This window comes from Helianthus annuus, chromosome 10, assembly GCF_002127325.2.
Source record: "Helianthus annuus cultivar XRQ/B chromosome 10, HanXRQr2.0-SUNRISE, whole genome shotgun sequence".
Taxonomy (NCBI): domain Eukaryota; kingdom Viridiplantae; phylum Streptophyta; class Magnoliopsida; order Asterales; family Asteraceae; genus Helianthus; species Helianthus annuus.
In genome coordinates this window covers 180,817,211-180,833,828 of record NC_035442.2, presented here as the reverse complement: position 1 = coordinate 180,833,828, position 16,618 = coordinate 180,817,211, and the positions used below count along the sequence as shown (strand labels likewise).

General features: G+C 36.4%; 1 protein-coding gene across 4 annotated transcripts; it reads left to right on the top strand.

Moving 5' to 3' along the window:
• The first annotated feature begins 7,592 nt into the window (after window positions 1–7,592).
• LOC110886995 lies at window positions 7,593–16,127 on the top strand. 4 transcript variants are annotated; one of them, XM_022134888.2, is made up of 20 exons: window positions 7,593–7,788; window positions 7,899–8,102; window positions 8,252–8,559; window positions 8,657–8,845; window positions 8,932–9,015; window positions 9,449–9,508; window positions 9,784–9,828; window positions 10,385–10,584; window positions 10,966–11,328; window positions 12,308–12,431; window positions 12,518–12,715; window positions 12,796–12,885; window positions 12,980–13,042; window positions 13,296–13,370; window positions 13,452–13,502; window positions 13,658–13,735; window positions 13,908–14,042; window positions 15,127–15,234; window positions 15,326–15,391; window positions 15,919–16,127. In XM_022134888.2, the coding sequence occupies exons 3-20, from the start codon at window positions 8,266–8,268 to the stop codon at window positions 15,985–15,987; spliced, it is 2,292 nt and encodes a 763-aa protein (XP_021990580.1). In that variant the 5' UTR covers window positions 7,593–7,788; window positions 7,899–8,102; window positions 8,252–8,265; the 3' UTR covers window positions 15,988–16,127. The 4 variants fall into 4 exon arrangements, with proteins under 4 accessions (XP_021990580.1, XP_021990579.1, XP_021990581.1 ...); XM_022134887.2 differs by having other exon boundaries at window positions 7,609–7,788; window positions 8,243–8,559; XM_022134889.2 differs by lacking the exon at window positions 7,899–8,102 and having other exon boundaries at window positions 7,609–7,788.
• Window positions 16,128–16,618: the final 491 nt, after the last annotated feature.

The following is a 16,618-nucleotide window of genomic DNA, read 5'->3' as shown; positions in this document are numbered from 1 at the left end:
TCAGATTGCATTGAGTTTTTACGTAGAACATTAACTACTAAAACATAAAAACACATATTTTGAATTCTCACCTTATTGGCATCGGGCACAAACTGTTGTAGAGCTTTCAAGTATGATGTCAAGCCTAATGAATTTTTTTACTATGGTAAATAACTAATATTTTCAATTAAAATTATAAAAAGGCCAACCATCAACATTTTCTAGTTGATCTAAATTGCAGATTTCATAATACACTATCTGATGAAAAGCAAGGATTATCTACCTTGTTGCAGTTCGTTTGAAATAACTCGGGTGTATAGGCCAAGCCCGTTTTGCTTAGATGTCAAGCTCATTATTGTCCCTGTGGGCCATCAAAATCGTCAAAAGTGTTTCCAAAATCACTACCAAACCTGTCACCGCCACCAATATTTTAGTTTTCACCTGTCACACCCCAACCGATGGCGGAAACATCGGGATGAGACGAAATAGATTGCAAGAGACATCATAACGCTATTTGTGTCAGGTATTTAATGATTTCAATTTTACATTGTTAGAACTACAAATACCACAAGTTTGAAATAAATAAAATGCGACAAGTATTCAAGTAAATAAATTTCATTTCATAATAATGGTTTATTACAAGATTGGAAACAAATTACAACAGGTTTGCAAGTATTAAAATTTAAATGTGTTTCTAGGCAATCCTACTAGATTCCTTGTATCATCACAACCTGCAATACATGTTAAAGCATAGATCAATACAAAAGTATTGGCGAGCATACAAGTTTGAGTATATGTATAAAAATGTCTTTAAACAAATTCTCCATGACAATAACTAATTATAAGCATATGAACTTAAACACGTAGGATTTCAAGTATAACACGTATGATTACAAGTATAACACGTATGATTACAAGTATAACACGTATGAACATATATAGAGATTATTTTTTTAAAAGTTCTAGCATGTTTGTGTATTTGATTCAAAGAACATGTATTGCATCCCAAAGATAATAAAGCGTCAAAATGGATCGAGTATGCTCACATTGGTTGCGTTGCGCTTTCTTGTAAGCAATGCACGAGTAAGGACTGGAGAAATCCAAGAGAACGAACGAGAGATGTTATCTGAACGAAAAGGACGAGTGATTCCTCCGGCGTGATTACGTGATTCCGACGATGTTCTAATGTCGTCGAAACGATGAGGAAACGGCGTGAGCCGTCGCGAATGCTCCGAACTCCAGTGGCGTGCAGTTTGTTCCGGCGACTGGTTGGAGCTTCAGTAGATCTTCGGTTACGACTCCGGTGAGATACAAGTCAAATGAGATGTGTGGGTTTGTGAGGGATGAGGTGATCTTATATAGTAAATAAGGGTGAAGTATGGAGACAAGATAGTGTCCGGGTTCGTGATTGATAAACAAAAAGGAAACGCGTTAATTCGTATCAATCACCGGAATTTAGTACAAATTTAAAAGGAAATACGGTTGTTAAAAAGGAAATCACGAGAAAAAGGAAACGCCAATCCCGACTAATCAAGTTCGATAATTACGAAGATGCCATTTGTTTGTGTTATGGTTTGGCCGGCAACTATTTTAAATGAAGAAATCCCGCATTCTGCGCGTGTATAAGGATTTTGAAGATTGAAATTCTTAATAGAAACAAACTGTAGTGGAGTGGTTTGTTTTGTGTGCGTGTGTTGTTTCCAAACCGGGTGGAGACCCGAGTTCGAGTCCGGGCTACGCCCTTTTTCTTGTTTCTTTTTGATAACTTTCAATAAAGTTTCATAAATTGCAGCTTGGTCCCTAATGATTGTAACTCCATTAACTCCACTTCCAACTATGTTAATATGTTTCCTTTGTTAAGGCTAACTATACTAACTAGGTTAATTTAATAATTTTAATTACCATATGATTTAATTAAATAACTAAATAATTAATTAATTTAATTAACTAAACAAATAAATAAATAAATGCCCATATTTATAAGTGAATCTTTTTAAGGATAAACATCTTTCAAGGATTATTTATTTCGCGAAAATTTCCGAGTTTTAAAGTTTAGGATCCGTATTTTAAAAACGGGTCGGATTTTGAAACGGGTCGAGTTTGACGGGGGTTACAGTCTCCCCTACTTTAGGAGATTTCGTACTCGAAATCTAAAAGGAAAACTTTTGAAAGGATGGCATTCATGCTAAAATGTTAGAGGTTTTGAAATGTGAAGTGTGTTGGAAATGCGTAAGTAAGAGTAGTTGGCAAAATGATAACGATAAAAACTTGACCGCATGGTTAGCATGATAAAGTTTCATTGAGGAAAAAGGAGAAAAAAGGTTGGTAACGATCACCGAGGTGAGGGAATCACCCCTAGCTTATTTGTGAAGTTGAAAAGTGAGCGGAGCTAATCATCAAGGTAAGGAAATCACTCCTATCTTGATGATAAGCTTCCATTTTTGGGAATATGAGTGGAGTAAATCTTGTGGTGATATTTTGAATTCATAGATATAGATTGTGTATGAAAAGGATTAGTATGATATGTTTATGTATGTATGTGGCTCGTGTAGGGAGAATTACTAGAGTATTGTGCATCCTTCGTCACCGGAGTGAACGAGGCCGTAAAGTTATAATGTGCGTCCCTCGACACCAAGGTGACCGAGGTCGTAAATGTTATAATGTGCGTCCCTCGACACCAAAGTGTCTGAGGTCGTAAATGTGCGTCCCTCGACACCGAAGTGACCGAGGTCGTAAATGTGCGTCCCTCGACACCGAAGTGACCGAGGTCGTAAATGTTATAATGTGTGTCCCTCGACACCGAAGTGACCGAGGTCATAAATGTTATAATGTGCGTCCCTCGACACCGAAGTGACCGAGGTCGTAAATGTGCGTCCCTCGACACCGAAGTGACCGAGGTCGTAAATGTGCGTCCCTCGACACCGAAGTGACCGAGGTCTTAAAGGTTCGTCCCTCGACACCGAAGTGACCGAGGTCGTAAATGTTAATGTGCGTCCGTCGACACCGAAGTGACCGAGGTCGTAAATGTGCGTCCCTCGACACCCAAGTGACCGAGGTCGTAAATGTTATAATGTGCGTCCCTCGACACCAAAGTGACCGAGGTCGTAAATGTGCATCCCTCGACACCGAAGTGACCGAGGTCGTAAAGTTATAATGTGCGCCCCTCGACACCGAGGTGACCGAGGTCGTAGAGTTATAATGTGCGCCCCCCGACACCGAGGTGACCGAGGTCGTAAGGTATTAAACCACATAAAATTTGAGGTATAACATTAAAGAGATTCAATGTAAAACGTGGGTTGTCACGGAACATAACATAAGACTATTCCAAAATAAATCGAAGTCCTTTTCGAATTAAGGAAACGTGCTTTGGCCTAATAGACAAATACTCTCATCGAGAAGCGACTAACGGTATTTGTCCTTCCAGTTACTACACGTCTTTAATCGATTGGGAAAATCGAAACTTTGACGAGATTGAAAATCGAAGAGTGGGACTAGCTAACAAGATGCAAGTTTCACCTCTAACTTGATAACATCGTATTCTAGTGTGGTTGGTACCTATCAAAAGATAATGGTCCACTAGAATATGAAATGGAAATTTCCTTCAAGATTTGGATATCACTCCTAACTTGAGGGTAGATTTCGTGCAAAATTCAATGTATAGCTGAGTGAAAGTCATCACCAAATGTGGGAATTACCCCTATTTTGGTGAATTGTTTCGATTGTGTTATAAGAGTGTCTTCAACGCCTCCAAGTGTGTATTGTGTTAGCCTTTGGAAAGGCATGTATGTTTAAAGACCAATGAGAGTAGAAGGAAGCAAATGAGATAGAAAGAAAGTAGTTTTAAAGAACACATAGTGAGAACAGTTCCTAAACTATAGACTATGTAAAAGCATCCTACTTTTCCTAATTCCCTATAGTTATGGCTCTGATACCAATCCGTCACACCCCAACCGATGGCAGAAACATTGGGATGAGACGAAATAGATTGCAAGAGACATCATAACGCTATTTGTGTCAGGTATTTAATGATTTCATTTTTACATTGTTTGAACTAGAAATACCACAAGTTTGAAATAAATAAAATGCGACAAGTATTCAAGTAAATAAATTTCATTTCATAATAATGGTTTATTACAAGATTGGAAACAAATTACAACAGGTTTGCAAGTATTAAAATTTAAATGTGTTTCTAGGCAATCCTACTAGATTCATTGTATCATCACAACCTGCAATACATGTTAAAGCATAGATCAATACAAAAGTATTGACGAGCATACAAGTTTGAGTATATGTATAAAAATGTCTTTAAACAAATTCTCCATGACAATAACTAATTATAAGCATATGAACTTAAACACATAGGATTTCAAGTATAACACGTATGATTATAAGTATAACACGTATAAACATATATAAAGATTATTTGTTTAAAAGTTTTAGCATGTTTGTGTATTTGATTCAAAGAACATGTATTGCATCCCAAAGATAATAAAGCGTCAAAAGGGATCGGGTATGCTCACATTGGTTGCGTTGCGATTTCTTGTAAGCAATGCACGAGTAAGGATTGGAGAAATCCAAGAGAACGAACGAGAGATGTTATCGGAACGAAAAGGACGAGTGATTCCTCCAGCGTGATTACGTGATTCCGGCGATGTTCTGATGTCGTCGAAACGATGAGGAAACGGCGTGAGCCGTTGCGAATGCTCCGAACTCCGGTGGCGTGCAGTTTGTTCCGGCGACTGGTTGGAGCTTCAGTAGATCTTCGGTTACGACTCCGGTGAGATACGAGTCAAACGAGATGTGTGGGGTTGTGAGGGATGGGGTGATCTTATATAGTAAATAAGGGTGAAGTATGGAGACAAGATAGTGTCCGGGTTCGTGATTGATAGACAAAAAGGAAACGCGTTAATTCGTATCAATCACCGAAATTTAGTAGAAGTTCAAAAGGAAATACGGTTGTAAAAAAGGAAATCACGAGAAAAAGGAAACGCCAATCCTGACTAATCAGATTCGATAATTATGAAGATGCCATTTGTTTGTGTTCTGGTTTGGGCGGCAACTATTTTAAATGAAGAAATCCCGCATTCTGCGGGTGTATAAGGATTTTGAAGATTGAAATTCTTAATAGAAACAAACTATAGTGGAGTGGTTTGTTTTGTGTGCGTGTGCTGTTTCCGAACCGGGTGGAGACCCGAGTTCGAGTCCGGGCTACGCCATTTTTCTTGTTTCTTTTTGATAACTTTCAATAAAGTTTCATAAATTGCAGCTTGGTCCCAAATGATCGTAACTCCATTAACTCCACTTCCAACTATGTTAATATGTTTCCTTTGTTAAGGCTAACTATACTAACTAGGTTAGTTTAATAATTTTAATTACCATAAGATTTAATTAAATAACTAAATAATTAATTAATTTAATTAACTAAACAAATAAATAAATAAATGCCCATATTTATAAGCGAATCTTTTTAAGGATAAAAATCTTTCAAGGATTATTTATTTCGCGAAAATTTCCGAGTTTTAAAGTTTAGGATCCGTATTTTTAAAACGGGTCGGATTTTGAAACGGGTCGATTTTGATGGGGTTACATCACCGCCAAACCCACCACTAGTATTACGGAAACTGTTTCCACCACAGTCCCCACTACCTCCATAGCCACTAAGCCCACGACCGTCACCGTCACCGCCACCACCATAGCTACCACCACCTCCACCATAGCCATCACTTCCCCGAAAACCGCCACTACCTTGTGGTCTATCTATCATTGGCCTAGTTCACTCGCACCAATCTACCATGCAACTCTCATGAAATTCATTTTTATACATATCCATCCTAAATGTGCAACTTACATGTCCGTTTTTTAACTTCTCATGCTAAAATTACTTCTTTATCCGTTAAACCAAACTATACTTATTGACACTCTTATCCTTTTTTAAAGCCTTGAAGGTATTTTGGCTATTTTTCAAAGCTAACCGAGTCTTAAAAAATATGACAATACTAACATTGCAATTTTCATGGATCAGAGCATAACAAAAACGAAGTAACCAAAAAGTGTAACAAATGGAAAAAAAATACCCTTTGATCAATCACTTGGATTACAGCGCAAACAACCTCAGTAAAAACGAAGTAACCAAAAAGTGTAAGAAATGGAAAAAAAAAACATACTTTGATCAATCGCTTGGATTACAACACAAGCAACCTCAATGTATGCAAAAGTGACAAAGCCGAAGCCTCTGGACCTGCAAGTTTCCCCATCCACTATCACTCTAGCTGTTGAGTATCATAGCTTGGAAGCATGGAAAACATGGAAGAATGAAGTTTGGGGACATAATGGTCATTTGGTGAAGGTTAAAAAGGGAGGCATGAAAAGCTGGAAAATCCGCCGTAAGTTACGGCCGGGCAGAGTTGTAACGAATAAAACAGAAGGTGTGCGCTAAGCTACGGCAGATAACCGTAACTTACGACGCGGTTTAGGAGAAGATACGAGGAAGATTTTTGAAGGTATAAAAAGCATTTTTGTAAACCCTAAACGAAATATCCAGCTGTGTGACGGAAATTGGTGATCTAGGAGCATTTCTGGGACAATCTTTTACCCTTTTTCATCATCGTTTTCATCAAATTGAAGGTTGTGAAGATGAATTCAGCCATGATTCGAGCAACTGAAGATCAAATCACCAACATGAGCGGCTAAATCTTTCGTGGTTTCCTCCGGGTAGAGGATTCTTGTAAGTGGATGAATTTTATGTGTTCTTTATTGTCATTGACTTCGGTAATCTATGCATTTGATGCTTTTTATCTGTTGATTTAATTGATTGGTTGTAAACGGTTGATTTTTATTTGAACCTAGTTTTAGTTCATTCAATTCCTGAGAGTTTTAGTAATTGCGATATATTTGATAGGAATTGAGTTTGGTAATTTCACTGATGTTTATATGATAACCTTTCATTGTATTGCAATCAAAGTACTTAGTCGTTGAATAATCACCATCTATTAATTGAATTATACGATCATGTCTATGTGCTCATTACAATTGAACACATAATTGAAACCCACTTTGAGTCTAAAATCCGGAGGAACCATCTTTTTTTTCATTGTTACAAACTCTTTTTAGCAAGTTTTAAGTTAGTTCAACACACTCAAATACTCGATTTTACATTCTTGCAATTCGATTTTTAGTACTTAATTAACAAACACTTTCCACAATACTACTCATGGTTCGACACTCGACTTATCCTGTGAGATTAGAACTTTGAACAACTTGATAGAGGAACACATTAGAAGTTGTATATAAATTTTTTATATTGATTTGTTAACTTTTATATCAACATAATAATTATGGAGAGTGATATATAGAAGTTGTATAAATACATTTTATTACTAAATGATGTGAAATTGAATTAGTTCTTGTGACAATTAAAGTGCATTTAAAAACATTTACTCGCAGCTGATGACATTTTCCAATTAATGAAGATGACGAAATAGTCGTGCTTGACGACTGGTAAGAAGCAAACCAAACCAAAGGCTTCATAAATCTAAATTAATTAATTAAAGCAATAAATAAATATTAATGAAGAAAGCAAGCCAAGCAGGGGGTTTTCTTTATTTTATTAAGAAAAAAATAAAAGAAATAACAATAATACTTTGGTATGGCCGCCTGAGAAACTCTCCTTCCACTTTCTTCTTCTTCTTTTCTCCCTCTCTCTCTCGATCTCGATGGATGCAGCAGCAGCAGCAGCAGGAGGGGGATACGCGTGATCCTGCTGTATCTATAGCCCTAACCCAACCCAATATACCACTTACTATACAAGAAGTAAGTTTCTTCTTTAATCGCCTTTTCTAATTCCAACTTTCTTTCTGTTTACCGATCTGTTATCTCTAAAATTATGCCAATTTATACTTGTGTCTATTAACCTCATGTAGGTCCGTTTACGATCAAATTCTGTATATGTTTTTCACCGAAAACTAGTGCTCATGTGCCAGTAGATTGGTTGAGGCCAGGGTTTGTACAACAACAATTATTGTACTACCTTTAGATGGAGGACTACTTTTTATTATTTTGTGCTTCCTTTCTTTACTTTTCTATGTGTGGATCATAAAGTTTCTTTTGATTTGGCTCAAAGAAAGGTAATATTATCATATGTGCCTGCTGCTAGTCTATAGTTGCACAGAGGATGTTTAATTGCGTCGTGTTGATGTTATTTACCGCATTTTGTAGTTAATGTTCGAATTAAAAAATCATGCTTGTAATTTCTCTTAAAATTTAGCATTGACAGAGAGAATTGCACTCATGGAGAAGGGGAATGAAGAGCCAAATAATAGCACAGGTTGGGGTGCTTCATTCTTTGTGCAGCACACAACTGAAGATGTTTCCCTGAATCCACCATCACCTGCAGCAGCAAGACCATCAGTTGTATTTTCATCGAAAGGGGATAGCGGTAGCCCTCTTCAAAAGCTTCAGACTCAAGTTTTCAGAGTACTAAAAGGCTTCTCCCCTCCCCTTGAAGACAAAACTAGAACCTACAATCCAGAAGTATTAACCAGCCAAAAGCGTCAATGGGCAAGCTTTCAATTACAGGCCCTGGTACCTATCTTCTTAATACAATATACATACTTTCCATAACCTTTCATTTTGATTTCATTCTTCATGATTGATAGCTTATCATTTATAAATGTTTCAGCACCAAAGGATATTAAAAGAACCATCGAGGCTATTTGAGAGCATGGTAGTGGTTGGATTGCATCCAAACTGTGACATTCAAGCACTTCAAAGGCAGTATTTTGGTAGAAGATCTGATGTTCCGGGGAGGTTTCGTAGTGCACTTAGTGTTCAGAATCAGTTTCGTGTAGAGCCAAATCTCGAGCCTCAGGTGCAGGTCCCACAGGCTCTCCTAATATTAAACAAGTAAAACTTTTTTTATGTAATATCTTTCTGATCATATGCGTGTACTTTCAGGTTCTTTTTGTATACCCTCCTGACAAACAACTGCCTTTAAGGTCTAAGGATCTCCTTTCGTTCTGCTTTCCTGGTGGATTGGAGGTAGGAACATATGTTTGTAACTTGAAGTTGTCAGTTGTAAATTAGAGCTGTAATGTCTAAAGATCAACCATCTACAAAGAGATGCTAACATGTTCACTGAACACTGATTTTGCACACGAATGGATATGTTTTACTTACAGTTATGCATATTACATAGGTAGATCATAATCAATATAGTATACTACATATATATATATATATATATATATATATATATATTAATATATATTAATTCCTCAGGGTTGCAGTGATTTCCATAACTTATTCTTTTACATCTTGTATCAGTTCAGAATTTAGTTTGCGTTCATCTAGAGGAGTAAATGACTATTTTGGGAAAATTGCGTGTTCATCTTGTGAATTTGCGTGTACCAGTCTTGTTGAATGACATTTTATGGGTTTTGTTGCACCTAATTGTTGCTGCTTGAACTCTCAGGTTCACACTATTGAGAGAACGCCATCGATGAGTGAACTGAACGAAATACTTCTTGGACAGGTATATTTGTTTCCATGTTTTACCTTCACATGAGTTTTTTTTTTTTTTTTTCTGCTATGATCTGCTAAAAGATGGTTCTGAGGTTTGGTGCTCCATTTATAATTATCAACTGCTCTTTGATAGAAAAATAGAATCACACTTATTTCTTTTTTTTATCATGGTAGCCTATATATTTAACCAAAGTAAACAAAATATTTAAAGCACGTTTCGTTTTAGCTTTTGAACCAAGTATCTTTGTTGCTATGCCATTTCTAACATGTTGGTATTTTTTCTAGGAACACGTCAAACAAAATGATCTATCCTTTGTATTCAGGCTGCAGGTAAATCCATGGAGTTTATTTTTTCCAATTATTTTCTCGGCAGCATTTTCAACATTATTTTGGGGTGTTTTTTATATTCGACCTGTGACTTCTAAACCTTGATTGCGCACTAGTTTTATAATCTACGTATAAAAACTTCTTTGCCAATTAATATGGACTGTTGCTTGACTAGACTACTATATTCCTTAATAAGTAAATCTGTGAACTTGAACAAACTTTTACTAACCTTGGTTTCAAGATAGTACTTAACTAGGAGTCGACAAGTTCATTGTGTAAACACACACACTATCATATATGCATATGTATATGTATACAATATATGAATGCATGTATATACAACACATGTGGATGTGTGCGTGTGCATGCGTTCCTCCGTCTCTGTGTATCTGTCTCCCTCTCCGTGTGTGTGTGTGTGTGTGTTTGTTTCTGTGTCTGTGTTTATGACAGTGTCGGAGCATATGTGTGTGCACATTAATATACACATACATATATGATATATGATACATCCTCACACGTTTTAACACTCTTTCTGTGTTTTGATCTTTTAACACTGCAGGGTGCAGATGATTCAATTCTGTATGGATGCTGTGTTCTAGTTGATGAGCTGGTGCAACAACCTTCTAGATTAATTTCTATGATGGGAGATGGACAACTTTCTTCCCCACCTTTGAGCCGCCATATTTTGACAACCCGTCGGTGTTATTGCATTCTCACAAGGCTTCCATTTTTTGAACTGCATTTTGGAGTCTTGAACAGGTTTGTCCACAGTTAATTGATGTGAATCCATTTTTTCATGGCCATTCTGGCTTTTGATTGTAAGTAATTAACCTTTTAAACCCTATCTGGCTTTTGATTGCAAGTAAAAGTGGAAAAAAGTTAGAAAATTGATCGTTTGTAAGACTATGATGATTAGACATGCATATTGCATAATGCAAACACTTAAAACTTATTTTAGCATGAAATGAGCTTTCGGATGACATTCATGAACCGTGAGTCTTCTGTTTATTACCATGTTCATTTCTGATTCTCCAAGGATATTTGAAGATTGGTTGTCAATTTTGATATCATTATAAATATTAAGGTTTTGTTATCTGAAATAAATACCATTAATAATAATTTGTTCATAATTATGTGTAGCATCTTCATTGAAGAAAGACTGGAACGATTAACTAAATGTATCAGCAATTTAGAAGTGGAATCAGTGTATGACAATGAAGTATGTTTGGAGGACAAAATAGCTGATTATGGATCTCAAGAACTGTGTAATGGAACCACAGAAAGTGTCCAATTAACCGTGAGCAATTCTGCCAGTGAAAGAGTCAGTGATTGTGTTACACCAGTTGGTCCTGAAATAGAGATGGATTCATCTAGCAAAGAATGTGACAGTCCTGCTGTTGATGATACGGTTTCCAACAAACACGATACTCAAAAGCAGATACCAAATGCAATCCTGCCTCTTCTTCGCTACCATCAATATGATAGCTCGGATTCTTCATCAAGGTAAACCCTTACCTTCACTAATTTTTGAACTTTTCACTTTGATCCGTGGATAGGGCTGAGCAATTCATGGTTCCGAACCGCTAGAACCGGGGAACAGAAACCGAACTGCTAGATCCAAACCATATTCTTGTATTCAGGGTCCGGTTCCGTTTCCGTTTCCGGTTCTTAAATTTTGGTGAAAACGGTTCCCGGTTCGGTTCGGAACCACCGGGTCCGTTCAAAGAACTGCTAGAACCGAGTTAGGTTTAAACTTTAAACATTATATGTTTATCTACACTAGAACTTTGTGATAGCATCATTTATGTTTAGCCACAACCAAAGACTTCGAGATGTAGATTGAACAAATATATTTGTAGTATTATTTAATTGTGTTGTCAGTCATAAAGAAAAAAATAATTAATGTGCTATCTTATATAATACCAAAACTACAATATATATATACTTTGCTGTATTTTTGAACATCTAATTATACTTGGCAAATATAAATTTAAACTTAAAAACAGGTACTATCAATTAACGTGACAACCAAAAAAAGGAAGCTCTAAGGTGAATTGTTAACACTTGATTGTGTTCTTAATTTGGAGATGTAATTGACAACCGGAACCCTCTACAAGAGAACCGTTTAACCCGGTTCCGAACCGAACCGAACCGGTTTTTAGAAGGTTCAGTTCCGGTTCTTATATTCAGCGTGTAACGGTTCCCGGTTCGGTTCGGTCCGGTTCTGAACCGTTGCACAGCCCTACGTGGAGGCACCATAGTAGGGGTTGTTGATGTTATATGCAAAATGTACGTGGAGGCCACCAACGATTTAACTTTTTTTTTTTTTTTTAAATCTTGGCTACATATGTATTTAAACTATTTTTTAGGTCAACCATATATGTAGCTAGTTGTGTCTATACCAGATCTGGCAAAAAAATGTGTAATGATGATAATGTTTCTAGTTTGTTTCCCTATTGAAAATGTTTAGTTGGTGATACAGTTTTCAGGGTTCTCCTAGTGAAGACAGGAGCTTTAGGAGTGATGTTGATTCACCAGAAACAGAAGAGGCATCTTTTTCTGGTCAAGAAGATAACGACCATAACGAGATTCTTGATTGGGCCAAGGTTTTTTTTTTTTTTTTCCTGAACTTTGTTGTTGACCCTTTAAGTTATATTCCCATTTCTCACACTAAAACAACTTAAAATTGCAGACCAGCAACCATGGATCGTTGCAGATTATCTGCGAGTATAATCGTTTATGTGTCCCTGCTAGAGGTTCAACAATTAGATTCCACCCATTGGACCACCTGCATCCTTTGGAATATCATAGACCTGATGAAACAGTTTTGCATATTGCTGGTTCAAAAGTTGATTTGATGTCATGCAACACAAGTTTTGAACTGGCAGAGGTAGTTATCTTTTGTGGAATATCAATTTCCATATGAAATCGTCTTTGATGGTGGAGCGTAACATGTGTTTGGTAGTGTAGGCTCACAAAGCACTTGCTGTGGAGGAAGAAGCAACAGCTTTATCAGTGTGGGCAATTTCAAGCCTATGTGGCGCCTTGCGTCTTGAGCATGTAATTCTTAATCTTTCTTAATCGTTAATAGTGTTCGATCAATGTGCTGCTTGACTATTGATCAAAAATGTTGTTTTTCCATGTCCCTGTACAGATCTTGACGATATTTGTAGGTGCTCTGCTGGAAAAGCAAATTGTGTTTGTGTGTTCTAATCTGGTTCGTATGTTATCTATAATCGTAATTCACTTTGTTTTTATGCTTCTTGTAGTCTGTGCTTGGTACCTTATCTTTGTTACTCAGCTGCTGATGTCGTCTTTTCATCATCAAAACTCAAAAAGTTAAAAAAACTTATTCAGCTATACTTATAAAATAGCATATATTGTATTTCCTTTAAAACTAGTATTGTATATTTTCTTTATCGTCTTGCCATTCTATCATTAGGGTAATAATTTGTATATTTGTATCTCAGGGAATATTATCTGCCTCTGTGTTGTCAATTATCCCTTTAATTCGTCCCTACCAGTGGCAGAGCTTCTTTATGCCAGTACGTGTTTACGACTCTTTTAAGTTAATAAGGCTATAATTTAGCTATACTCACTGAATTTAAATGATGTTTTTGCTTCAGGTATTGCCAAATGACATGCTAGACTTTTTGGATGCACCAGTACCTTTTATAGTGAGTTTTGTTCTATTTCCAAATACCATTATTATAAGACTCAAATTAATACATAAATCGCAAGTGTTAAAATGTCAATTTTCCTCCGTGATCGATGTTTCTTTTTGTTTATACATTTGTTGTTATATACTGATAATAATGTATGTTGTGAGCAGGTTGGTGTGAAGAGCAAAACTGCTGAAGTACAATCCAAGTCGGGAAATGTCATTCTTGTTGATGCAAACAAGAACCAGGTGCATATTTAATAATCTTCTATTACAAGTGCTGAATCATTAAACCCCGGCCCTATATATTCTTTATAAAAATATTTTGCATTTTTTTGGATGTTCAAGGTTTTACCCCTTTACACTGTAACCGTCAAGAAGTTTATTTATTACTTTCTAATATTATTTGTCCCTTCATTAGGTCAAATCATTATCAATACCACATTTCCCCAAGTACAAAGAGTTGTATGCCGCATTAACTCCGTATCATGCTCAACTTGTGGGCGAAAGTTATTTAGGGAAAAAGAGGCCGGTTTATGATTGCACAGATGTGCAGGTATGTCTTTCTTTAATCCCAATTTAAATTACCCATTTCTCTTACCGTAACATCCTAGGAAAATCCCACATCGGTCGTTGATATGACAGATGTTGGATTCATAAGGAAATACTAGACCTTAAATACCACCACCAACGCATTTTCGGCGCAATGGCTGTGGATGAGAGAACTCCACAGTTAAGCTTGCACAAATCCAATCCGTGAACTCTTTGTGGGCAAAGTGGACAATATTGGTGGTATGAGAGACCAGATGTTACACTCTATTGTTGGTTTATTATCATTACTACTACGACGGCGACCACGACCACCACCACCCCACCACCACCACCCACCACCCACCCCCACCCCCACCCCCCACCCACCCCCACCCCCACCCCCCACCCACCACCACCATTATTTCGTCAATTACTGTTTGGAACATTCATGAGTCCTAATTCACATTTGTTATGATATTCTACTATTTTTATTTATCATATGTTTCAATTTACAAAACGGCAAACTGCATGTAAGATAAATGAGCTCTACACGTTCATCAATTTTAGTAACTAACTTCAAATTAGGTTAAAAAAACAAGCCAGCTTGTAACTTTCATTACCAATTTTAAAAACGGACCTCATCTTAACCGACTTGACCTACAATATTACTCTGTGCAAGTAATTGATGCCATGAAAGCCACAATTTGAGATATTCCATATGCTAATGAAAATTAAAAAGTACATTTATTTGCAAGTTTGTAAAAATGATGTTTGAGAAGTTAGAATTTAAAAATAATGTTGTAAATGTCAACATCAAATTGGACACAATGCCACATGACATATACATATGTGGTGAAATAGCAAATACATATGCGATGTCAGAATTATGTGCTAAAATCGGCAAAAAAATGACCACCAGCCGAACAGGTCATTTGTTGCTACAGTCGGTAATAAATTGTAACTTGGGTAGTTGAAAATGATCTTAAAATGTAAATTAAGTTTTCATTTTGTGCTCAACCGGGAAGAACTGGAAGTTTGCCGATATCAAAATAAATACAGTGACAGTGCAAGCACAGATGACATGATTGTTGTTGAACGAACACATACAGGTAGAAGCTGCAAAGGGATTCTTGAGAGTATTAAGATCTTATTTGGATTCACTTTGCTCTAACCTACGTTCTCACACAATTACAAATGTTCAGTCCAATGATGACAAGGTTTCTCTCTCTCTCTCTCTCTTCCCATATTTACAAATTGATGATGTTAGGTTTGAATGTCTGCTTTATGTTGTTGTCCATTGAACCTCAGGTATCGTTGCTATTGAAGGAGAGTTTCATCGAGTCTTTTCCTAGTCGTGATCGACCTTTTATGAAGGTATATAGTACAAGTATTTCTTTCACTTTAAGTTATCATATGCGTTTTTGCTGTTTTTTTTATTACCTATAATAATATTAGGACAAAACTGCACTAGAAACCAACTTCACATTTCTTCCAGTTTTATCAGCTACCTTTAAATTAGATGTAACTTGCAATTGATCAACAATTACCTCCCTTTTAACTGATTTTAGCTGTGAATTGCTGATGTGGCCCACTGACCCTGCTTAATGTTGTGCCAGTGCCACATAAGCAGAAAATGCTTATGTGATATACATACACATCAGAGTAAATTACATGGATGGTCCCTATGGTGTGTCCAAATTTTAAATAAAAATTAATTATTAATTTTCAAGTAGATGCCCCTGTCAGCTATTTTCAGAAAATCTGTGAAAATTTGACTATTGAAGGTCAACTTAAAGTTGGTTTAGCCATCTAGAAAACTATGCTTTGTTTTAGTGTTGGATTACGATTTTAGTTCTTTATTATTGATACTAAGATGTGTATTTTTTTTATTTGTGAGACAGCTATTTGTGGACACACAACTCTTCTCTGTACATACAGACCTGGTGTTATCTTTATTTCAAAAGGATTAGCAGTTGTAACTTATAGTTATGTAAAATTGTTTGTTTTTCCATTTGTACTCTTGAATTCACAATGGCTGACTATATATTAATGGCAGGCAGTAACATTATATAAATCGCTTTCGTAATCATCAACAGCCTTGTTTTTCTAACCATTTTGCACACTACCTGTAGCTTTCATGTACTATTTGCCAACTCCTTTTGGATTTGGTTCGATCATTATTAACCTTGCCGGCATTCCCTCCCCCCCCCCCCCCCCCCCAAAAAAAAAAAAAAAAAATAAATAAATAAAAAAAGAAAGTGGTTCAGGATTCGAGTACCATGGTGTATTATTTGGCATGTTAATGGGATGGGATGGGAGATGAAGAAAATTTGGTGGAGATAGCATAGGACCAAATGGGTAGGGTCAGAATTGTCATGAATATGAATATTTACTTTTGGATGAGAGTGAAATAATTGGTGTGTGTACTGTTGTCACCTAGCCAGCCTTACAAAAACAGGGAATTTGTTGAATGTGAGTTCACATACCAAAGAAAATATCATGCAACCATTTTTTTAAATATCAAAAATACTAAATAATCGATGAAAATAACATATAGACACACCCCCTAATAACAACTAAATAAAAGTAAAATGTAAAACA

Bases quoted from the DNA above. Each gene is read 5' to 3' on its own strand.
- LOC110886995 (XM_022134888.2), top strand. From the start codon at position 8,266: ATGGAGAAGGGGAATGAAGAGCCAAATAATAGCACAGGTTGGGGTGCT. The intron at 9,016-9,448 runs GTAGGAACATAT...TTGAACTCTCAG, and splicing joins GCTTTCCTGGTGGATTGGAG to GTTCACACTATTGAGAGAAC. The intron at 14,043-15,126 runs GTATGTCTTTCT...GAACACATACAG, and splicing joins ATGATTGCACAGATGTGCAG to GTAGAAGCTGCAAAGGGATT.